Source organism: Delphinus delphis, chromosome 1, assembly GCF_949987515.2.
Source record: "Delphinus delphis chromosome 1, mDelDel1.2, whole genome shotgun sequence".
NCBI classification, from domain to species: domain Eukaryota; kingdom Metazoa; phylum Chordata; class Mammalia; order Artiodactyla; family Delphinidae; genus Delphinus; species Delphinus delphis.
Genome location: NC_082683.1, coordinates 11,266,301 through 11,291,606, shown reverse-complemented (window position 1 = coordinate 11,291,606; position 25,306 = coordinate 11,266,301). Strand labels below are relative to the sequence as shown.

Sequence of the window (25,306 nt, the reverse complement as noted above, 5' to 3'; positions counted from 1 at the left end):
TTCCTGGCTTGACGGCCTGGGGCAAGTTTCTTAACCTCCCTGTGCCTCAGTTACTCCATCTGGAAAATGAGGTGATTAATGTACCTAATTTATCTTGGTCGTTCAATGCAGGCCACCCTGCAAAGCAGGAGTGCTTAGATCAGGCTCCCCTGCGTGATTTTCATGAGTGCGCGTAAGTGACGAGAACCTTACTGTGTTTCAGTGACATGGGAGTGGGGGAGGAGCTAGGGTGCCTCTAAGTGCACGACTACTCAGAACACTGGTTTGTCCACCTGGCAAACAGTAAGTCTCTGAAAAGAACCCAGAGAACAGAACCAGCAAGTCAGCCCAGTAAGCAGGAGGGAGGAACTGGCTTGGTGACAGCAAGAGGGTGGGGCTCTGGCCCACGGTCATCAGGGCTGGCCGCAGACAGAAGTCCAGTCACCTTGGGGAGATGGTCACACAGGGACACACGGCCTTTGGGGGAAGTCACTGATGCCGACACCAACAGGCCAGCAGGAAGAGAAGGGAGAGGAGCTGCTGGTCATTTCAAACACTCCTGCAGCTGCCCAAACACACAATCAAACCTCCTCTAGCAAGGTCCCAGCTAGCTGCAAGGCCCAGTTAACTAGGATTCTGGCTTAGGTTGGAGGACAAATAAGCAAACAATGAAGAGACTCCCTGACGCAATGGCTTCTTATTTTCTTACATGTGAGCAGTGGGAGTTGTAGGGTCAAGTACAACCACCTGTCCTAAGATGCTCAGCTTCTGAGTTAGGACCCGAAAGGTCTGCAGAAGCCTAACTTCCAAAAAGGGAGTTGTCCAGGCTCCCTGAATGCAAAAGGGCATTTCAGGAAGTTTTCAATGACAATGGAAACACAGAAAGAGTTTCTGGTGTCTAATTTTCTGAAAATGTCCTTGACTTTAAGATTGACGAGGGGAGGACCATGTTTTGGGCAGGACTGTTTTATCTACGACTATATCCCTGATACTTAAGAAGGATTCTCGTCCAGACAAGTGCACCATAATTATTTGCAGAATAAATGAACAAAAGAACTTCGGGGGCTCTACCACGCTCAAAGATTCTGGAAACTGAGAGGTAAACTGTCCACTTGCTTATGGAGATACAATGACCAGGTGACACAAAGGACGAGGGCCAGGAGTAAAACCCAATGGACTCATTATCTTAGGTCATTGGATCCGGGCCTGTAGCTGCCGGGCCTGTGAACGGGGTCCCGTGCAGGGGAGCGGGGCCAGCAGCACCCAAGCCACGTGCTCTATCTGTCCCACTTCTGTCTCTATCTTTTGGCAGGTCCCAAATTCCAGAAGGAAAGAGGGATATATTTACTGACCCCTCCAAACCCCAACAATTACTGGTGGGGCTGCAGGTGTTCTCCAGGTGCTGCCCTACCTGCCAGGTGAGGCCCCTCCAAAGGTGCGCCAATACATCTGCCAGATTCGATGTCTCCTAAGGTTCTTCCAGCTGAGAAATTCACATCTGCGTGTTTCCTCCCGTTTGGAGCGTTTCCTGAAAGCCTACTGTGTGCTCCAGGCATAGGGAGGGAGGCAGATGCGTAGGCGCCCTGTGGCCCCCCTCCGCGAGTCCAGTTCAGGAGGAAGGCCCCACCTAACGCTCAAGAAATGTTCCTGCAGGACCTGGTCTCCAGATGACACGCCCACGGCAAGGCAGGACTGTGCACAGAGGGGCTGGAATGAGCAGGAAAGGCTGTGCAGAAGGGGGCATGGGGCCAGGACAGGATGGAATTTGGACTTTGAGAAGAAGAGTTGAGGGGTGGGAACGAGCTGGCCGGTTCATGGGACAGTCAGGAGACCCTGAGCCCCTTAACGGGAGCCAGGAAAGCGGCCGACATTGTTCGCGGCTCCCAGCACCACACCCAGGCCGAGCAGGTACTCAACACCTGCCAGGTGGACGAACGAGGAGCTTTGTTGCATCCAGGCAGAGGTTGAGGAAGGGCATCCTTCTGGTTCCAGTTAGGCGTTCTAGGCAGAAAACCCCTCCAGAATGTAAGCGCCGCGAGGGCAGAGCTGGCGTGGCTCAGCCTGTCAGCCCAGGCACCCAGTCGGGGTCTGATGAGTATTTATCCAGTGAGCGAATAAGTAAACGAATGGCAGATGTGGTTTAATAAAGACATGCTCAGCTGGAATCTGGGTGGTGGGTCATCCAGGCCATCGGTCGATGCCCAGAGACGTAAGTGAGCTGGAAGTGAGGGCAGGGCCATAAGGTCCATGCGATCAGCAAAGGTAGAGGGGGTCAGGAGTCAGGGAGGTGATGCCTTAACTTCTGGGAGGGCAGGGTCGGGGAGGGGATCACTTTCCATATGGCACTGGGGTACAGCTAGGGTGACCAACTATCCTGGTTTGCCTGGGACTGTGGGGTTTCCCAGGATGTGGGACTTTCAGTGCTGAAACCAGGAAAGTTCCAAGCTAACCAGGAGAGTCGGTTCCCCGAGGTACAGGTCCGCCCTCACCAGCACTGAGGTGGTACCAACCACCTTTGTAAAGTGCCTCCGAGTGTGCAAAGCACATCTACATCCAAGGGCTCGGGTAAAAAGCAACCACAAATCTGGGAGCTAAGCCGGGCTGGCACTACAGATCTCATTTCATGGAATAGGAAACTGGGGTTTAGAGGGGAACGACCTGCACGAGGAAGGTCCCACAGCGGATAAGTAGCACGGTCACGTCTGATCCGGCCTCCAGCTCCCCTGCTTTCTGTAAACACTGGGAAGACAGGAAATAGACAAGCGCTGTCTGTCGAGCACAGCTGTGAGCCATGCCAACTTCCTCCGGGCTGATGGATGCCAGGGGAAGCAGCAGGGGCCCTGCCCCAAGAGGGGGCCCCAGGGAAATGGGCCCATCTGGCCCTCTGCTCTTCTGGCACAGGGTGGGCAGGAGGCCACCACCTGGGATGCTGGGAGAGAGGACGGGGGTGAGGGTGCTGCTGGCCACCGCTCTGCTTGCCTCCCCGTAACATCCCCGTGATGGCCACCCCTTGGGTAAGGCCCGGATCCCCGTTGGCCCTTATGAAAGGCAGAGGGATCATCTCGCCACGCTCCCAGCAGACCCTGGGTGTGGAAGGGTCTCGGCAGCTCCTGGTAGCTGGGGAGAGGACAGGCCAGGGTACAGAGGGAAGGGGGAAGAGGGAAGGGGAGGGGGAGAGGAGGAGAGGACAGAAGAGACTTGGGGGGAAAATTTAAGTAGAAGGGGCCTCCCAGAGCAGTCTTGCGCAGCGATTGGCTCCAAGCTGAAGCGGCATCAGCATCGCCTTGAGGGGTCTGTTAAGACCCTGATGGCGGGGATCACCCCCAGTTTCTGATTCTGCAGGTGTGGGGCAGGCTGAGAATTTGCGTTCCTCACAAGTTCTCAGGTGAGGCTGATTTGCTGGTCTTGGCACCCTAACTTGAGAGCCCTTGGCCTGGTGCATGAAGTGGGGTGGTAGGGGCTGGGGTGGGGGACAAAAGCAAAAGGGTACCGAGGCGCTACTGGAGGCTGGGGAGACCGCCAGGAGTAGAGATGGAACGTGCTAGAGCCCGTGGTTCTCAAACTTCAGAGAAGATCAGAATCACCTGGGGGTGGAGGTGACGAGTTTAAAGTGCAGATTCCTGGGACCACTGCAGATATTTGACTGTCCAGGTCCGGTAGAGGGTCCAGGAACTTAAAAACCACACAAGCTCTGAGTGATTTTGACGCAGGCAGTCCAGAGACCACATGGAGAAGCACGGCAGCCTTAGACGAGCACAGTGGAAAAACACACCACAGGCTTCATGAGCTGTGATGGGCCACAGACACATCTGTGGTATCAAGCCCTGACTCAGGGCTGGCTGCACCATCTGATACAGTAGCCACTGGCCACACGTGGCCTTTCAAATAAAATCTGAGATTCAGTTTTGTGGTCATACTAGCTACATTTTAAATCCAATGGCTACCATATAGGACAGCACAGGCAGAGACTTCTATCAGACAGCTCTGGCCCAAAGAGATCACACTGTGCCTCCATTTCCCCTGCTGTAAAAAGGGGTTCCCCCCGGTCTCTCCCAGGGTACAAAAGAGAGGAAAGACTCCACCCAGGGCGGCCGTTCCTATCCACACTGAAGAAAGCAGTCCAACTTGGATGGGGGGGTGGTGCGGGCATCCACGTCCACTCCAGAGCCCACAGGGAATGCCAGGGATGGAAGTCTCCTTTCTGGTCAGCCACCCAGGCCCCTGGGCTCCCCACCAAGGGGAGCTGAGAAAGTCCACAGGGTACATAAAGTGACGGAAACAGTCCCCGTGGCTCCCGGCTGTACTGTGGACACGGCGAGAGATGCCAAGAGGAAGCAGAGACTGGCCACTCAGCTGACCACGTCTCCCATGGGCACAGCATTCAAACCACCAACCAAAGGGGTCCAAGTGGGGTAGGGAGGGGGCGGCCTGGGCTGGTGGGTTTGGTACCAAGTCTGAAGAATCAGGACGGTCAAGGGTGTGGTCTCCTGTGACTCCTCAGCACGCCAGCCCAGGACCTGGCCCCTCCGAGGAGCTCAAGAAGGAATACTGATTGAGTGAAAGGGTGAGTGGATGCTAGCGGCGGCCTGGGGCGCAGAGCAGGACATCCGAGCAAAGACAAAGCCTGACACGGGCTAGATTCTGAGAATATGAGTGGGGTGGGGGGGTGAGCAGGGCAGGGAGAGATGGGGGCGGAGAATTGGATTAGAAAAGGAAGAAGTGGGATTTAACTAGGATGTCCATGCACCTCATCTCCACTTTGGGTCACCTGTGGGAGGGAAAAGGACGCTGCTAAGGATTATGTCAGGGCGCAGGGGGTAAAAGCCAGAGTATGTGGCCTCCCTTGTTCCTTACTCTAAAATCAACCAGCCCCAGAAAGATGAATAGCAGAGGTTCTGAAAGTCTGACCTGTGGAAACCCTGCATCAAAATCACCCAGGGCGGGCTTCCCTGGTGGCGCAGCGGTTGAGAGTCCGCCTGCCGATGCAGGGGACGCGGGTTCATGCCCCGGTCCGGGAGGATCCCACATGCCGCGGAGTGGCCGGACCCGTGAGCCATGGCCACTGAGCCTGCGCGTCCGGAGCCTGTGCTCCGCAACGGGAGAGGCCGCAACAGTGAGAGGCCCGCGTACCACAAAAAAAAAAAAAAAAATCACCCAGGGCACTTGATAAAAATACAGACTCCCGGGCCCTTCCCCAGACCTACAGAGTCAAAACCTCAAGGTGGAGCCTGAGAATTTGCACACTAGCAATCACCCCAGACCGCTGTGATCCCCAAAGCCTGAGCCCCACCCCCCTTCAAAAGGCAGGAGGGAGCTAGGGAAGAGGTCGAAGAGAGAACGTCCAGCTTTGCCAAGACATCCAAGTGCCTTTGTAAGTTTCCACATTTGACCCTGGAAACTACTCCACATGACACCTTGCAGTACGGTCCCTTCCTCACTCTGGGCCTCAGTTCCCTCACTTTGGAGAGGGACTGAATTGACCCCATCCCTGACGAGGTTTCCCTCTCAGGGCTCTGCATTCCAGGTTCCCAAATGGCCAGGGTCGAATCTTCCATCATGGGCCAGCCAGTCTCTTTGGATTCCGGCTGGGCCAGAGGCATGCGGTAAGTCTGCTGGAGCCAAGGGAGCAGCTCTGGGCCCCAGGGGCCCTCCCTCCCGACTGTCCCTGGCTTACTGGATGACAGCGTGCCAAAGATGAGAAAATCCCATGAGTCTGAGCATCACAGCCTCTGCCTGGTGCCCCACTGGCTGTCGGGGAATCGTCAGCTGATGAATGAAACCACAAGGACGAAGCAGTGGGGCAGGCAGCCAGCACAGCAGCTTGGAAAAGTCGCTTACTATAACCTGTGTAGCCTCTTTAAGCCTCAACTGTCTGTCCAGTAAGATGGGGAGAACGCCAGCTGCCTTACAGGGGCCGGGAGAGATGAACAGGAATGCAGGTAACAAAGTGCTCGGCTCCTGGGCGGCCCTCAGTAAGTGACTTCATCATTAATAGGACCTTACCCAAAAGAAATACGGATTCTTCCCTGCGCCGGGGAACATAGGACTTCAGAGTTAGGAGTGCACCGGCAAGGCTGAGCCGTAAGGTGAGGGAATACAGCATACAGGAACTAGCAGCTGTTGTTTTTACTTCTCTCCAGGCCCCCGGGGAGAGCTTTCTGAAGCTTCTGTACAATTAAAAGGTACTGAACACAATGCCTGTGATAAAGTTACAGCCCAAACTAGTTGGGAGACCAAGCCAGCCTCCAAACCCGGGCGGCGACAAAAGACGAAGCTGTCAGCACCTGCAGATTGGCCACCGGGTGGTGGGTGTTCCCGAAGAGGTCCCCAACACCCAGCACGACGCAATCAGAGGTTCACCACCACTGAATCCACCGACTCCCTTTCTCCTCAGCCCAGGCTCAGCGTCACCCAGTTCAGGGCCAGGACACCAGGCGGGACTCACACACCTGTCATACCTTTCTGGCTGTTAATTTCTTCCAAATCTGGGGCTGCGACAGCACCTGCTGGGCTAATGCCACTTGGTGAGGGCTCTGAGGAACTGCCACAATCAGAGTCTTCTAACCGGCTTCTCTTGAAGGCATCCCAACAGCAGACAAGAGAAAGCCTGAAGTCCTCACCTTCAGGGTGGCTATCCCAAGGGGAACGGAAGGGGTGGTCTGTGCGAACAGGAGGCAATCCTGACTCTTCCCCTCCTGGACAGGCACTCATCTGATGTGCTCAACACGAAACGCGTTTACGGAGAGTAAATTCACACAACATAGCTGCACACACCTGCACGCACACACCTTGGAACCACGGCTCGCCATCCTCTCTGGAGTGTTTAGAGCCCTTAGTGACTCACAACAAACACAGGATCCCCATGGGGACCGCCCTGGACGGCTTTAATGACACGCTTGGTATGCCTATCTGCTGGGGCTAAAATCCGTACGCACGCCAATGTGCCTGATTTTCCACTTGTGCCAACTGGCTGTGTCGCAGGTGAGAAAGGCTAGAGCTGGGGCGTGTTTGCTACTTTCCTTGGGCTATGCGTGCCCTGTGGCTCTTGAGATGATCGAGAAGGGAGTAAACTCTTCTTTCCCCAGAATGGCTGGAGGGTTCTAGCAAATCATCCAGTTGACTAAGTTGGAATATTACACAAAACATAAAGACCATTCTGGAAATTTCCTGATGACTCAGAAGGCCTTTCTGATGACTTGGAAGGCTAGCACTCCTTCAAAACCACCTGTCTCATCAAATCTCAATATTTCAAACTTCAAATATTTAAAGAATTTTATACACACACACACTCAAGTCCTTTGGACTCTGGATAAATGGGAATTTCCCCTCCCCTTTACGGCATAGGTAGGCAGCAGGCCCCATGGGTATGAAGGACGCTAACCATACAGATGCCTGTCCAACAACTCTGAGCTGGGTAATATGATCCCATTTTAGAGATGGGTAAACTGAGGCTCGGGACATTAACTAACTTGCTTGGGGACACATAGCTAGTAAGCAGTAGAGCTGGTGAATTCAAACCAGGTTGTGTTTGATTCCAAACCTGGTGCCCTGCACTCACTGCCCTGGCAGAAGGAACATTCAGTCCCCCTTTGTGAGCAGTCACACAGGGTGGAGGGGGCTGGGCCACAGGAAACCTCCCCAGGGAAACCAATCGGAAATATATTCAAGTGTAGTGACTTTCCTTCCTGATTGTCCAGAACAGCCAACACCCCAATTATCTCTGTCCCACCCCGTTACTGACGAGGCTCACACTAGACCCTCGTGGTCCTAGTGGGTGACTTTCCAAGAGCATCCCCGATTCCAGCGGGGAGATTCAACCTCACACCAACCCAGCAGAAATCCTTTACAGAAGGGATAACTCAAAGCTGACCTAATGAGGAAATTGCTGAAGGCACAAAGATAAGCAAATGCTTGAGTTGCTTAAACCAAGGAATATCAAGGAGAGGACAAACTTCTTTTTTAAGAGATAAAAATTTAAAGGAAAAATGGACCTGACACTTAATGTGAGTCTACTTTCTTTTTTGTTTGTTTGTTTTTGTTTGTTTGTTTTTTGCGATACGCCGGGCCTCTCACGGTTGTGGCCTCTCCCGTTGTGGATCACAGGCTCCGGACGTGCAGGCTCAGCGGCCATGGCTCACGGGCCCAGCCTCTCCGCGGCATGTGGTACCTTCCCGACCGGGGCACGAACCCGTGTCCCCTGCATCAGCAGGACTCTCAACCACTGCGCCACCAGGGAAGCCCAAGCCTACTTTCTTAAGACCAAGACAAGGTCTTTTCACACTGCTTTGAGGTCTACAATCTGGGACCAAGTCCTGGCTGTGACACCTACTAGCTATGTGATCTCAGTCAAGTTACTAATTTTCTGAGCGCCAGTTTCCCCATCTGTGGATGAAATGAGCAATCGCACCTCCCCCTGGGTTGCGGAAGGACTGACTGATGAAGACAAAGCTTGGCGTTTGGTCACCACCAAGCCTGGCCCCCGGGAGGCCACAGAATGAAAGCCAGGACACAGAAACACAGGTCTGGTCCCCTCCTCCAGGGGACTTTATGTAAGGGGAAGGGGCAAGAGGAGATAAGAACTCAAATGGCTAATAAGGAAGGTAGTCTGGGTAGGCTTCAGATATGCCCAGTCTACGAAGATACTAATTTACCAACAACTTTTAAAAAATGACTTGGGGGCTTCCCTGGTGGCGCAGTGGTTGAGGGTCCGCCTGCCGATACAGGGGATGTGGGTTTGTGCCCTGGTCCGGGAAGATCCCACATGCCGCGGAGCCTATGGGCCCGTGGGCCATGGCCGCTGAGCCTGCGCGTCCGGAGCCTGTGCTCCGCAACGGGAGAGGCCACAGCAGTGAGAGGCCCGTGTACAGCCAAAAAAAAAAAAAAAAAAAATGACTTGGTCGGGAATTCCCTGGCGGGCCACGCGGTTTGAACTCCGCGCTCTCACTGCTGGGAGCCTGGGTTCGATTCGATCCCTGGTCGGGGAACTAAGATCCCACAAGTCACACTGCTAAAAAAAAATGACTTGGTTCCTTTAGCCGACCGGCAATATCCTCTTGCCTTAGGGACTCAGCACCCACATACCTCACCTCATTCTCCTCTGACCACCTACCTATATACTAAAAAGCACCCGCTCCTATCACGCTAACCCCTCATCTGGCTTTTTTTTTTGTACATAGCATTTACCATCCCCTGACACATCCTGTGTGTATCCTGTGTGTACTGGAAATCTCCTCCCACAGAATATAAGCTCCATGGAAACAAGGTCTGCAGTTGTCTCGTTGCTGCTACATCCCTGGCAGCTACAACAGTGCCTGGCAGGAGTAGATGCTCAAGAAATGTAACTGAATGAAGGGACAGTCAAAGAGGGAATCATTCACGTTCTCAGTCTCAGAAGGCTCAGCGATCACCTGAACACTCTGCAGGGGCTCTGGAAGAATCTCTCCTTCAGTGGAGTCATTCCCACCACACCAACAGGGAAACTGAGTTAACGGAGTTTCTCAGGGTCAAACAGATTTGGGGCAGAACCAGGTGCAGACTGACACTGTGTCTAATTTTTGCATCTCCTGCTCTGTTCCCTAGTCCGGGCGCAAATGGTAACCTCCCCTGGAAGGGGCCCCACCCTGGAGGCCGGAGCTGTCACCGGCACAGGGTCTGTCACTCTGCCGATATCAGGACATCCCCCACGAGCAATGTCAGGGTGCCAAGCCTCCAACCCGCCAAGCAAGCATCTCTCTTTCCCCTTCCCCAAACCCCTGAAAGTGCCGATTTCCAGACGCTATCACCCAAAAGAGCACTCTTGCAGCTCCTTAAACCAAGCATCGCATTAGGCTGGGGACTAACGTGCTAAGATCCTGGCGTGAGTCACCTCACAGCCTGGCTAAAATGTTTATTTCAGCAATAATTTCAGCTTGCGGTTCCAAGCGCGAAGAGGACCTCCCAGAGGAAAACCCCTCACGACAGCCAATGGTTTTGAGCACCTGTGTCCACGACACGCTGTCCTCAATGCCAGCCGCCACAGACCTTCTCAGAAACTACGTTTGGTCTTTAAGAACCAGACGCCAAAAGAGTGTGAAGGGTGGTAGGGTAGAGAGAACTCAGAACTTTCTTGTTCTGCTGCTGGCTTGATCCTGTTTCACACCAGTGATGCCATCTGTAGATCAGGAAAGGAGATTTCCACTGCTCTCTGCCCCAAAGGAACACCAAGAGAGCCACTGGAGTAAGAACCACCCCCAGACCTCAGAGACAGGCATTTCTCAGCTACACCATGTCATTAGGATTTTGTTATTATGAATACACAAGTGGGGTCTATATAGACACAAAGTAAACCTATTTATCTCCACCCAGTCCTCTTCTACCTGTGTACATAATAACAGCTTCCATTGGCCCAACAGTCAGCCTTGGATCACTGAAGTATTTTAAAGACAAGACAAATGTCATCTCAACACAGTTCAGGAGGGTGGAGATGGAGCAGACAGCATCACATCCTAATGGGAACCTGAGTCAATGGGGGCACTAACAGGTGCCCCACAAGTAAAGCTGACGACTTACATTCATTAGTATCAACTATGACCCAGGCAAGGTGCTTTGCAGACATGAGCTTTTTTTTTTTTAACATCTTTATTGGAGTATAATTGCTTTACATTGCTGTGTTAGTTTCTGCTTTATAACAAAGTGAATCAGCTATACATATACATATCTCCCCGTTATCTCCTCCCTCTTGCATCTCCCTCCCACCCTCCCTATCCCACCCCTCTAGGTGGTCACAAAGCACCGAACTGATCTCCCTGTGTTATGCGGCTGCTTCCCACTAGCTATCTATTTTACATTCGGTAGTGTATATAAGTCCAAGTCACTCTCTCACTTCGTCCCAGCTTACCCTTCCCCCTCCCCGTGTCCTCAAGTCCACTCTCTACGTCTGCGTCTTTATTCCTGTCCTGCCCTTAGGTTCTTTATAACCTTTTTTTTTTTTTTTAGATTCCATATATATGTGTTAGCATACGGTATTTGTTTTTCTCTTTCTGACTTACTTCATTCTGTATGACAGTCTCTAGGTCCATCCACCTCACTACAAATAATTCAATTTCGTTTCTTTTTATGGCTGAGCAATATTCCATTGTATATACGCGCCACATCTTCTTTATCCATTCACAGACATGAGCTTTTGGTTTTGGTTTTGGTTTTGGTTTTTTTTGCGATACGCGGGCCTCTCACTGTTGTGGCCTCTCTCGTTGCGAAGCACAGGCTCCAGACGCACAGGCTCAGCGGCCATGGCTCATGGGCCCAGCTGCTCCGCGGCATGTGGGGTCTTCCCGGACCGGGGCACGAACCGGCGTCCCCTGCATCGGCAGGCGGACTCTCAACCACTGCGCCACCAGGGAAGCCCCAGACATGAGCTTTTGAATGATCAAAATGTTAATCGAGATTATTAATATCTCCACTTTACAGATGGGTAAAATGGGTCTCAAAAAGATCAAGCAACTTGCCCAAGCCCTCCCATTTGCTTCTTCTTTGCATCTTTGCTCTGTTTCACACCAAGCTGTCTTGGTCTCTAACTGCTCTGTGCAACAGGGGAGGAGGTGGGACTGTCTCCAGCAGACCCAGCCCCTAAGCCAACCACCCAGGGACTCCAGCTCCTTCCAGGCCTCAGGGTCCCTCTTCCCAACCCTTGGTGACCCAAGACCTCAGTTGTTCCAGGACACCAGTGGCAGCTCAGCTAATCAGAGCCAGCTGGTTGGTGGTCCCAGCCCCTGTGGCTAGAACTCTTGACGCTCAGGATTCCATCTCCTGGGGAAACCAATACAGGCAGTCTGGAATTAAGGAGCCTGGCAGTTGACTTTTTTCTCATAGGAAAGAAATAATTATTAGGTAAATAAGCCTGGTGTTTCCCAGTTGGTAAGCTTCCTGCCTGGGAGAGGCATGCTGGTGTCAATCCACAGACAAAATGTGAAATTCCAGTACCATGGCTTCAGGGCTTTGGGGCTTGGGCAAGTCCCTTAAACTCCGGCCTTTTCTGACCTCATCTTCCTGGAGATAACACAGCCTCACTGCCAGGTGGTGATAAGATTTTAAGACACCGCATATAAATTACTGGAACACACTGGGTGTTCAAGAAATAATAATCATGTGGTCCCCCCCACCTCCGTTTTTCCTGGAAAAAGTATTCAAACTTGAAACTGATGATGACAGACCCTTCTCGGAAGTCCTTCCACCTTCCTACTGTGGAATCTGGAGGATCCAGGGGTTCCTGTGCCCCACCCTCCATGACCTAACTTCAGCGGGAAGGGACCAGCTGAGACCGGAACGGAATGGAACGGGTGCATCCACTCGGAACATTTTAACACTCAAACGGGGGCTTGGTCTCCGCTTGAGGCGGATTAGCCAACGATGCACAATTAGACCACCGCATTTATCTCCTCCGCGGCGATTTCTCTTTCTGCCTTAGTCGTTCAAGTGTACGAGAAACCTCTTCGCTCCTAGCAAATGCGAGCCCTCACTTTCCTCTACGCGGGGTGGCGGGAAGGCTCCCCTCGGCACTTTATGGGGCTGCCAGGTGGGTTACAGGTGCGGTCACAGGGGGCCTCCCCAACTTCGCGCGAGGCTGGCCCCTTTCCCACGCTTCCCAGATCAGGCGCGGGAAATGGCCCAAACCTGGGTCTCCAAGCGCCGCGGGATCGCACAGCTCCTGCAGGCTTGGCCTTGACCTCCCTCTGCAACTCTATAGGGGGCTCTTGCCGGAAGGCCGCGGAGCCCCACAACCCCTGCCCTCATGCTTAAGACTAACTCCGCGTCCCGCGCCTCTCCCCCTGCACCCCGTCCGGTGCTCTGGGTCAAGGGCGCGGCGAGAACTTTGCCACGAGCGGCGGCCCGATCCCGGCCGGGAGCGCCCCCGCGCGCCCGGCCCCGGCCCTCCCCCGGCCTGCGGCCGCGCCACCCTCCCCTCCCGGCGCGCACCTACCCGGCTGGCTGCAGTCGCCATCCGCTCGAACGGAGGGCGCCCCGGCGCGGGGCCGATCACCGGGCCCCGCCGCGTCCGCACCCGGCTCGCAGGCTGGCGGTCCCGGGGGGCGCGCAGGCCCAGCCCCCGCCCCGCAGGAAGGCGCCGGCTCGCCCTGAGCCGCGAGCTGGCGGACGCGCTCCCAGGTGCCAGAGTCGGCCGCCCGCATGCCGCGTGCCCGAGGGGCGCTGCCCACGGCGGCGCGGGGGGCTCCGACGGCGGGCGCCGGGCTCAGAGCCCCCGGGGTCGCCGCCGCATCGGGGCGCAGCCGAGCGCCGGCCCCGCCGCCCGCCCGCGCGCGCGCGCCGGACCTGGTCTCTCCGTCTCGCCGGACACCGGGAGGTCCGCGGCCGCCGCACACTGAGAATTCGGCCGCCGACCCTCTCACGTGGGAACGACTCTCACTCGCGCGGCTCCTCCTCCCGCTCCTTCCGGGCTGGCGAGGGACGCCGCTCGCCCCGCCCCCGGCCCCGCCCCCGGCCCCTCCGCGGCGCCCAGACTCGCCCCAGGGCCCGGGGGAGGGCCGCGTCGCCCCTTTGTAGGCCCGGCCCTGGCCGCTCGGTGCATCCCCCAGCACGGTCATTCCTGGAGAGACTCAGGGTTAGAAACATGGCCAGTGTCAGAGGGGTCGGGAGTGACAGGCCTGAATCCAGGTCTTTGAAAACCGCAAGTGTGTGCATCAAGGGGACAGCTGCCTGGTACCCCAGTTTGCATGTGTCTCTCCACTCTTCTGATACCCTTGGGACAGCCTTGCTAAAGAGCTGAAGCCCCAGCAAGTGGCCGGGAGAGGGCGGAAAGAGCGGGCAGGAAAAGGGGTGGGAGCTCTGGGACATCTCCTTCACTCACCTGTACTGTGTGACCAGTCCTTCAAGTGCATACAGTACTGAGCGCAATGGCTGGGCCAGTGGGGAGGAAAACTGATACATGGTCCACACCTATGAGGAAGTTGTAAACTGGTGCGGGGCACTTCCTCCGTCTCAGCTTCCCCATCTATAAAATGGGGCCTCAGGAATTCCCACCCTGTCCATCCTCAGTGCTACTTCTGAGCACCGCTCTGGGCAGCCATGTGGCAGGTGAGGTGGTTCCCAGGGGAGGTCACGAGCTGGGCGCCCCGAGTGGGTGGGTGGGGCAGTCATTAGGCCAGTCAAGCCCTGTAGGAATTGGCTCTTTGGAGGGTCTGCAAATCAGAGCCCACCCACTGCAGCAGGTGTTCCTGTGGCTGACAGAGCTCGCTGTATGGTGAGTTTGCGGCTCTGAACCCCCTTTGATTTGGGGATTACGATGTGCTTTAGAAGGACTAATTATCTCCCCGCAGCCCTGGGTGGCAGGTCCGGTTTCCCCCTGTGGCAGACATGGGAAGGCGAGGCTACGTGGCTAGATAAGGAATCACACACTTTCCGTGGTGTCCTCAGTTTCCCCTTCCAGGCAGCATGCACCCCACCCCTTCTAGGCCTGGCTCAGTCACCTATGGCTCCCACTGGCCCAGGCCTGAGCTCTGGGAACTTATAGGTACTGGCATATGGCTCTCCAACCATTGGTGGGAACCAAATTACTTCCCCCCCCCATCCCCCGCCCCGCCAATCTCTAAAACCTTCTGCAGGTCACTTTCCTGACTGTGGGCGGGGAGCCCTGCATCTGAGCAACCACTATGGCCTGGCCAACATCCACCATGGCCTTCCCAGGTTCCACCCCACCCCCTACTTTCCTTGCCCTCCCAATGACTGGGACACTAGCCCAGCTGTGGAAGGCCACAGGGCTGCCTCAGACGCCCTCCCCCTGTCGAACTGGACCCGTCAACTGCCCAGTGGAGGGCTGACAGGTACGCCAAACGCTGGTGGTACTCGCGGCTCGGGAAGAAACCCACCCATGGGGTTAAACACCCATACAGCTCTGGGAGAAGGAAACTGACCCCACACCAAGTGACAGAAGATGCTAGGAATCCCCCAAGTCCTCTGCCTTTGCTGGGAAAACCATCAGAACAGAACAAAAGAAAGATCGCTCTGAGCCCTCATGGGAGAAGAAGCTGGGAGTGCCCCTGCATTCTGGAGACATCTGGTCCAGGACACTCTGTTTTGGATGCAACAGGGACACGACTGAGTGAGGTGGGCAGTGCAGGGACTGCTATGGTCTGTTTCGCAGGGCATTTAGGTTGTATTCTTTTTACTTAGAAATTCTTTGCGTATTAAACTTGTAGGGAAGCTCTTCACTTCCACAAAGAAACATGCTCTTTCCCATATTTCTTGAAGTACATGGAACTCTTGGTCAACCTCTTAGTTTCCCACTTTTGATAGAAACATTCACTTTCCTGTTAACTCCATAACGAGAAAACAGCAGCGCAAGCACAAATATGTAGCACCTGCCACTTGGATTCAACGTCAGGGAGACCTTAGGAGTGATGGGGACTGCGGCAAACAAGAGGCCACCAGCCCCTGTAGCGGAGGCAGTAGATTGCTGTCATACAGGAACTTGGCTCTAGTGTTACTAGAGGTTCTGGATTTTTTTTGGGAGCTACTAGGAATATGAATTTTTAAAAAAAATTTATTTATTTTTGGCTGTGTTTTCATTTCTGCATGCAGGCTTTCTCCAGTTGTGGCTAGCGGGGGTTACTCTTCATTGTGGTGCACAGGCTTCTCCTTGCGGTGGCTTCTCTTGTTGTGGAGCATAGGCTCTAGGTGCACAGGCTTCAGGAGTTGTGGCTCGCGGGCTCTAGAGCGCAGGCTCAGTAGTTGTGGCGCACAGGCTTAGTTGCTCCGTGGCATGTGGGATCTTCCCGGACCAGGGCTCGAACCCATGTCCCCTGCATTGGCAGGCGGATTCTCAACCACTGTGCCATCAGGGAAGCCAGGAATATGAATTTTTATGTGAAGTCTAAATTTGAAATGTTGGCAACTTTTTAAAACCTAAGAAGAAAGAGGAGAGGGAGGAGAAAGAACAACAAAGGAAATATGTCTAGAAGTTTCTATTTGGCCTGTCGGTCCCCTCTGCAACCTCTCAGGAGTCTGCACGTGTTTTCTACTGACGTTTCAATGATCCAAGCTGTTTCTCAAGCCCCCAGCCCTGGGGAAATTCTGCTGCTCTCCTTTCTCAGCCAAGTTTGGCCTGGCTCTGTGTGTGTGTGTGTGTGTGTGTGTGTGTGTGTTTTCCCCACACTCAGGGCCAGGAATTCACATGGCAGTTGGGTACACCTGCCCTTGCTTTCTGGAGTTTTCAGACTGCCCAGGCCTCCCCATTTGGCTTCCGCCTCTCTGTCTCCCTCCCTCTCTCTCTGTCCACAGCTCTGCGAGCAGGCCAACCTCTGACAGCAGCAGCCTGCAGCCTTCCAGAAAACCATCTGCCTTGGGTGGGAGGTCTTTCCTCCTGGAGGTATGTTTCTGATTCTGAGGACACCCTGGGCCTACGAGATGTTTCTGCTCAGGAGACGCAACAGCCGGGAAGCGACAGCCCATTTTCTGCTCTGAGCAGTTTGGGCAGGCCCTCTAGGAACGGCAGCTCCGGGGTGGTTTTTATCGGAGACTCCAAGCCCAGCTTGGCTTCTGAACGTGTAGCCTTGCAGAAGGGCCCTATGCTGGGGTTAATGTCGTTGCCTTGAAATTCTTAATTATTTTTGAACTAATGGCCTCACGTGTTCACTTTGCGTTGGGATCTGCAGATTATGTAGCTGGTTCTATTCCCAGAAGATCTACCCGGCCTCCCTGGGTGATGCTGAGAATTGATGTTGGAGACAGCTGGGCCTGGGATGTGGCCACTCTGTCCTTCTCCAGCGTACATCGTATCCAGCCTCTGCAAGGCAGCGGGAAGGGAGGATTTGGGTGTGGGGAAAGGATGCAGGAACTGGCCCCATCCAGTCCTCCTGACAACTCATAAGGAGCAAAGGCATAGTGAGAATTCGAGGTGGGGGCGGGCAGGGGTGGGGATGGGCGACCCAGCCCGAGGGTTGGGAGGCTGCTCTAGTTCTAAGCTCCGAGGCCAGACGATGTCCCCATGACCCCGACCTCAGGCCAATACAGCGCCACCAAAGGAAACAAAAAGGAGGCTGGGGCACAGGGACACAAGGGATCAGTGCAGTTCCCATTCACAGTGTACCTTCATTGCCAGGGGAACTTCCTTTAGATCACAGGAGCAAGTGACATGACAAGATATATTTGGCTTAAGGAACAAAACCAGAAACGTTGTACTAAAGAACTCCACTATATTCGATATCTACTTGAAATTGAATATTTGAGCCCACTGGAAATTTTCAGGTTTTTTTTTTTTTTTTCTTGGCTGTGTTTTTAGTATTTGTAGAGGAGGCTTTACTGAGATCTTCCAGCCAACAGTGCTCTTTTCAAACACCTGGCACTAAGACAAGGTGGCAACTGTGAATTCTTAGGAATCTGCACTGTTTTGTCTATAACACCCTCATGAGTTCCTGGAGGCTGGAGACCTTGGTAGCGATCCCCTAGCTTGTGTGTGACTGTGGCAAAGGGTCATTCTGTCTCTGCAACTAAGCGCCCTCACTGGCAAAAGCAAAATGAAGGGCTGGGTTAGCAGATGTGAGGAGGGCCTTCCCAGCTCTGCCCGCGATGGCCGAGTGAGTCTTTTTAATCCTTCTCATGATGGTTGTGGGGGTATGTTTGGTGTGTGTTGCTAGTAGTGAGAGCAAGTGTATTAGTTATCTACTGCTGCGTGACAAATCTCCCCAAAACGCAGAGGCTTGAAACAAGAAGCATTTATTATCTCTCAGTTTCTGTGGGTCAGGAATCCAGGGTGGCCTGGCTGGGTGCCTCTGGCTCAGGAATTCTGCGCAGGCTGCCGGCAAGGTGTCAGCCGGGGAGCAAAGGCACAGTCAACTCAAGGCTCTCCTTGGGGAGTATCTACTCCCCAGCTCACTCATGTGGCTCTGGAAGGATTCTGTTTCTTGTGTTGGACTGAGAACCTCAGCTCCTCCTCGGCTGTGGGTCTGAGGCCACCCTCATTCTTTGCCACAGAGCTATAGATCTACTCGAAAAATCGCAGTTTGCTTCCCTCAAGGGCTTCAAGGGCTTCAAGCAAGAAAGGACGTGCACAAGATGGAAACCTCTGTCTCTGTAACCTAATCTTGGAAATGGCATCCATCACCTTCTCCCTGTTTTGTTCATTAGAAGTAAATCACAGGACTTCACTAGTTGTGCAGTGGTTAAGAATTCGCCTGCCATTGCAGGGGACATGGGTTCGAGCCTTACTCTGGGAAGATCCCACATGCCGCAGAGCAACTAAGCCCGCACGCCACAGCTACTGAGCCTGCACTCTAGAGCCCGCGAGCCACAACTACTGAACCCGCGTGCTACAACTACTGAAGCCCGCGCGCCTAGAGCCCGTGCCCAACAACAAGAGAAGCCACTGCAATGAGAAGCCCGTGCACCACAACAAAAAGCAGCCCCTGCTCGCCGCAACTAGAGAAAGCCTGCACGCAGCAACGAAGACCCAACACAGCCATAAACACATAAATAAATAAAAATTTAAAAAAAAAAGTGAATCACTAGGTCCTGTCCACCCTGGATGGGAGGGTTTGACTACAGGAAGCAGGGGTCACTGAGGGCCATCTTGGAGGCTGCCCATCCCAGGAGGCTGGGGACACATTTTTGGGAGGCAGAGAGAGCAGGACTCAAATCCTGGCTCTGAAACACACTAGTGTATGATCTAGAAGAAATGATTTCACCCCTGGAAGCTTCCGTTTCCTCCTCTGTAAGATGGAGATGACTGTGGCCACTACCTCATAGGGTTGTGGAAGGAGGTTTCAATGAGAAGAGGCGCACGCAGGGCTCCTGAACGGTGATTAGCACGAGGTAAACCCTCGACAAAGCGGGCTTGAGGACATTGCCGGAGGAGGCCGGAGCGACGTGCCCGTTGTTTCCAAGCAGGATAAGCATTACCAGCTATTCCACGGAGATCTGCAGCCTTTGATCTATTTCTCAGAAGTCCTTCTGGCAGGCCCTGGGATGCCTTTGTGGCTGACGCCACCAGTGGGTACGTACTGATCTCCTCTTCTTCCCTTGGCCATCCCAGTAGGACTCGGGGGCACAGGTGCAGTGGGAAGGATTAGACTGGGATTTTCCCCTATACCTACTTAGACCTCAGCCCTTGGGGGATGGAGGATTTTACCCCTGTTCCATCCTGCCATCTGTCCTGGCGAGGACTTCTTGGCTGGAGACCTTTGTGCGCCTGTCATGGGCTCATTGGTATTCTTTGGTGATCTTTCCTGGGTCCCAGATGACCTGGTGAAGATCCTGATCACCTCTGCCAGCAGAAGCTTAGCCCGAAGCCAGGCACTGAAGTGTTTTCACTGAGTGCGGCTGTCTTCCGTGCCCTGTCTCTCAGACCATCTTGCGTCCCAAATTAGACTCTCAGCTGCACCAAAAGGAAAAAGTCCTTCCTTATCCAGGGGCCATATCTCTCCCGTCTCCTCTAAGCCTCTTTTTGGGGAGTTCATGTCAAGCAGGGAGGTTTCTGCAGAAAGCTGAAATGTTGCAGCTTATTCAGAATAAATAACAATAACATCAAAAATACTACGACTTGGGGACTTCCCTGGTGGTGCAGTGGTTAAGAATCTGCCTGCCAATGTAGGGGACACGGGTTCGATCCCTGGTCCGGGAAGATCCCACATGCTGCGGAGCAACTAAGCCCGTGTGCCACAACTACTGAGACTGTGCTCTAGAGCCCGTGAGCCACAACTACTGAGCCCACGTGCTGCAACTACTGAAGCCCGCGCGCCTAGAGCCCGTGCTCTGCAACAAGAGAAGCCACCGCAATAAGAAGCCCGTGCACCGCAATGAAGAGTAGTCCCCTCTCGCCGCAACTAGAGAAAGCCCGCGCGCAGCAACGAAGACCCAACGCAGCCAAAATACTATGACTTCTAATAATAATAGGCAAACATTTACACAGCACTTACTATATGTGCCGGGCACTGTTCTAAAAACTTTAGACATTCATTTAATTCTCCCAACAACTCTGAGAGTTACATGTACTATTATTATCATCCCCATTTTACAAATGAGGAGACAGACACAGAGAAGTTAAGTCACTTACCCAAAGGCACACAGCCAATGAGTGTTGTAGGCAGGACTCAAGCTTAATGTAGTCTGGCTGCAGAGTTTGGGCTAATAACCATCATGCTACCTTGGAAAAAGTTGTCACTGAGCACACACTTCACCCCAGGGACTGTCCTTTCTAGCTCATTCAACCCTCCAAACCACTGTATCCCCATGTCCCAGCTGAGAAAACTGAGGTTTAGGGAAGACAAAGGGACTTATCCAAGATGATGTGGCTGTTCAATGCAGGGTTGGGAGTCTAACCCTCAGAAGTGAGGGGTGTTCTCTGGGGGAATGCCTTGCATGTCAGTGTTATGGAGAATGCCTGCCTGTGGGCACAGTGGAATAGTCAACCCTTCCTTGATTACCTCCTGGACATGGGACTCAGGGAACCCTCAGCAGGGCATCTGGGGATGGGACCTCTGCTGCCCCCGGTGGCCACTGGAGGTACTTTACCTTCCTCAACTGTGGGTTGGTGGCTCCTGGGAATGGGACCACTAAGTCCACCACCACAATTTTCAGGCCCCATGTCTCCACTTCCTAGGTGTGATTTAAGAGACACAGAGAGCTATGGGCCAGTGAGTACCCAAGATAAGAATAATGGTTACTGTTTACTGAGCACTTCCATCTCTGTGCCAGGCACTCTGCTGGGTACTTGTTACTTAAATGTTATAATTTAATTTACCAATGCACAGAGATAGAATCATCATTGTTAAGGGTTATTTATAATATTGGATAGAGCACTTTACACATATTAGCTCATTTTTATCCTCACGACACTACATAAGTACTACCACAATCCTCACTTTATCAATGAGGAAGCCAAGGAACAGAGAGGTTTAGTAGCTTGCTTGAGGTCACTCAGTAGAGTAGGATGGAGCTAGGACTTAGAGGCAGGCAGTTCTGGCTCCAGAGCCAGTTTTCTTAATTATTATGCCACTATTTGGTATTATTATAAAAATTATTAGTATTCTGATTTTACAGTTGAAGAAACCAAGGCTTAGAGAGTGGAAGGATTTGTCTAAGGTCACACAGCTGGTAAGTTTAGACCCAGTATTTCAACCACGTCTGTCTTCATTTATTCATTCGTTGGCTCAACAAATACCGATTGTGTACCAACCATGTGGCAGGCACAGTACTGGGCTCCGGAGGTGAAGCACCATGTGGTCTAGCCTGCCATGGGTACCTGGGATGTACCAGCATGTGACACCAAGCGGGCCTAAGGCAGGCCCCTGGGAAAGACTGGCAATTTCTGCAAAGTTGAAACTATTCCTCCCTCTCCGGAACCAGGAAGGGTCTGGATTCCTAGATCACTGCTCTCCCAGTTTCATCTCCATGGCAAATACCTGCAGAATGGCTCTTACAGGGACATGGAAAAGAAAACCGATTAGACTCGGGAGAGGCTGTGGTGAGGGTCTGCGGCATGGAGTTCTAGACTTTTCTTTCTGCAACTGCCCTTTACTTACTAGTAAAGTTGGGCAAGTCGGGCCACCTTCCGGGGGCCTCAGTTTCCCCACCTGTGAAATGGGGATAAGAATACTTGCCTATCTCCCCATGACTGTCCTGCGAGGAACAAAGGAGAACAGAAGTGCGAAAGCCCACGTAACTGCAGAGGGCCAAACACCCAGGCTGAGGGGCTGGTTAAGGAACCATTTGGTTATTTGCTTGTTCATTTCTTGGGGTCCGCCTGCACTCAGCATCTGCCATGAGTCCACTCCTGCCCTAGATACTGTGGGGAAGGGCGACAGGCCCCCGAGTGTAGAAAGGTCACGGTCCACTTGGACATTCAGATGAGAAAGGAGAACGGCTGGCAGATATGACTTTGATTATGACCCTCTGTGCCACAGAGGCCTTACCACTGGGACAGTGACGAGCCCTTGCCACCTCCCTCCCCAAGGAAACAAAACAATCTCAAAGACCAGGCTAGCAAATGGCTTCAATATTCTTGCAGGCAGGGTGAGCGCTGAGACCCAGAGATGCTGGCCTGGCCTGTCCCTTTAAGACTTAAAGTGACAATCTCTCCTAAAGCAACAGCTCTCACAGTGGTCAGAAGCAAGTTGGAACCATGGAGTAAGAACCTTGTGCAAAGGCCTGGGCCTTTCATGTGAAGGTCTCTGAGCTACCTGCAAGTAGTAATTAGGCATCTCAGCACCGAGGTGGGGTATATCTGTTCAAAGACAAAGCTGGCTTCTCCTTCTGAGAGAAACAGAAGTCCAGAGAGGCTCAGATACCTGTCCAGAGACACACAGCAAATCAGGGCCCAAGCAGACTGACTTCAGGAAGCCCTAGAGCAGTGGTTCTCGAAGTGTGGCCCCTAGACTAGCTGTATCAGCACCATCCCTGTGCATGTATGAGAAACGCAAATTCTCTGCCCCATCCCTACCTCCTGAGTCAGAAATTCCTGGGGTGGGGCCTGACAGTCTGTTTTAACAGCCCTCTCCATGTAACCCTGATGCTGATAAAGGTGAGGGCCACTGCCAGTGCCTGGAGGAAGGACTGCTAGGTCTTCACGTCCTTCTGAGTTGCGGGGTAGGAACGAGGCAGTGGAGCAGAGCAAGGTCATTTTGTCAGTGGCTGTGGCGTCACAGCTACATAACCACCCCTCCCCCACCCTGATGGCTTTTTGCACCCAGAGTCCAAACCCTAGGGGCCTCCTTGTCAGGAGGCCACCTGCCTGGGCTCTGGGAGGCCTGTCCACACACGCCCCCGGCCGCTTTCCTGTAATTACAGGCTCTACCTGCTTGTCCGCCCACCAGAACTCAGGCATGTCAGCCAGAGCGACTCCGGCTTCTCCCACCCTGAAGGCAGAGCACGCACGGCCTCCATCAGCACTGCAGGCTCTGTGTCCACAAGGCCTCCAGCAAAGCCAGGAATGGGCCTGACATTGCCCCCAGCGGCCGCTGTGTGGGCTGAGCTCAGGAAGAAGACCGTTCTGCACCCTGGACATCAGGAAGTAACCTTAGGCCCTGGTCTCCGGGTTCTCAGGGCAGAAATCGGCAATGGCCCCTAGTCCCACAGGGACTAATTAGAATTTGTTCTAAATTCTTTTTCCCCCAGAATTGTCCTTTAAATATCTTTGGAACTGGTTTCAGGAGGCAGATTTGTCGAACAGCTACGTGGAAGGACTGTCATCTTCCCCCTGAAGTTTCTCATTAAAACAAACAAGCAGAAATGTGTTGTCTAATGTGAAAGGAGCTGCATTCTTTTTGTTTTTAGAGATCTGACCTTTGAAAGTAGGATGTTTCTCCCAGATTAGGGGCCTGGTGGAGGGATGCTCTTGGATTCCTGGAGTTGAAGGACAACCCCACGAGCTGCTGGGTGAGCCCAGTGCCACCTCCCTTGTAAATTCAAGGCGGGGACAGGGTTTTAAACGGATACATGCCCAGGGCACCAGGCATACAGCAAGCACACACTCGGATTTGTGGATTGTTGGAAAGATCCTGAGTTCTGGCTCAGGGCCTCCCAGTTGCCTTGTGCTAAGCTTAACAAGTCCCTTCCCATTTCTTCTAAGAAAAGGATCCCATGTCTTAATAAATAACAACAGCTACCTTCCACTGTGGGCCCAGTGGTATGATAGGCCCTCTAGTGGTTTTATCTCATGTAATCCCTCAACTGCCCTATGAGAGGGGGTACTGTCGTGATACCCACTTTATTTATTTATTTTTTATTTATACTTTTTTAGGCTGCGCCGTGAGGCATGTGGCACCTTAGTTCCCCGACCAGGGGTTGAACCCGTGCCTCCATGCATTGCGAGCTTGGAGTCTTAACCGCTGGACCACCCGGGAAGTCCCATGATACCCACTTTAAAGCAGGGTAAACTGAGGGTAAGAGAAGGGAGCAGAGGTTGCAAACTGGTGGCCCTAGAGCCGGTGACGGCCTGTGAATGTGTTTTCTTTTCCTAGTATTCTACTAAAAAGCATTTTAAAAATTAGTTGCCAACATTTAAAAATTTGGATAAATTACACCCAAACATTCAGATATTTAGCTTTATTTTGAAAACATCAGGAGGTCTGGTGATAGAACCCCCATTCCATCCCACAGGGTAACAGTGTGTCTTCCATCCCTCAACCCCTGCTCCCTCGTTCCTGTAAGTCACCACATGGGGGCTCCAGGCACGGAGTCCACAACTGCTGGTCTTAGGCCACAGGTGGTGATGGGCAAAGTCAGTGCTTGTCTGGGTCTGTCTGTCTGTCTGTCTATCTGTCACTCTTTGTGTATCTCACCAGTGCCCACTTCCAGGAGAACCTGATGTTAGATGAGAAGGAACACAGGACAAGAGAGTAAGGAGATGTGGGTGTTTGTTCTGTTGACTGGGTGACCTTGGGTCAACGCTTTTCCCTCCCCGGGCCTCAGTTTTCCCCTCTATACAATTCTGAGGTTGGATAAAAAGATCTCCCAGAGCCCCTCTGCTCCTATCAGCCTAAGGAAGGCTCCTCTCAGCTGCAGAGCCCGTTGGGAAACTGTCTGAGGGCTTGCAGACAGGACAGGTGCGGGCTTGCCCACCTGAGCCATCCTGTGGCCATGAGCACCTCTGGGCAGGGAGACGGTCTCACAAAACCGGACCTCTGCCATCAGCACCAGTAGGGGCCAACAGCCTCACTCTTCCCAGTGATGGAAAGGCGGGTTCCACCCGTGAAGCAGCCTCCAGCATTGCTAACCTAATTACACAGAGAAAAGAGTCCATGAGGATGACCCAGACTCCCCGCTCTGAAATGCAGGATTCCTGGGCTGGGAGGTGGAACCAGCTTGTCCCTGCCCAGGTCAGTCTGAGGACAAGAATGCCCGCTGGGCACTGGGTAAGCCAGGTGGGGTTCTGTGCTGCCAAGAGGAAATACTCATTCGAGTCCTAGGAACAGAAAGCATGCATTCTTCCGCCCTTCTCTTTCTTCATCCTACAAACACGTGACAGAGGAGGAAACTGAAGCCCAGAGAGGGGGAGTGATTGCCCAAGGTCACACAGCAAATCAGTGCCAGAGTCAGATGACAGCTCAGGCTTCTTGACCCCCTTCCTGGGGTACTTTCCATATTCTCTATCGCTTGGGAGTTTAGAACCCTCCACCTCTTTGGAATTGGGCTTCAGAAGGGGTTGGAGTGGCCTGTGTGGGCAGAGACTGTCTGTGTAGTCCAGAGCCCTAACATGGGGCTTGTGCACAGTGCCTAAGACACAAACCACTGCTGAGAGAATGGGGGACCCGTGGGCCCAGCAGGTGTGAGCCACCCAGAGCTTCTAGGTTGGAAGCTTGGTCTGTAGGAAAGGTTGCAAAGCCCACATGTGGCTCACAGACAT

General features: G+C 53.3%; 1 protein-coding gene across 2 annotated transcripts in view; it reads right to left on the bottom strand.

Annotated features, from left to right (window-relative positions):
• Nucleotides 1-25,306, bottom strand: part of KAZN (kazrin, periplakin interacting protein) — a 461,784-nt gene that overhangs the window by 145,859 nt on the left and 290,619 nt on the right. Inside the window, exon 1 of one of the 2 annotated variants that reach the window (XM_060032606.1) lies at nucleotides 12,935-13,342. The exons of the other annotated variant lie outside the window; for it this stretch is intronic. Coding sequence (XP_059888589.1) covers nucleotides 12,935-13,142 — 208 coding nt within the window. The 5' untranslated portion in view covers nucleotides 13,143-13,342. Of the gene's footprint in view, nucleotides 1-12,934; nucleotides 13,343-25,306 lie in introns of those variants that run through there. 2 annotated transcript variants of the gene reach the window in all.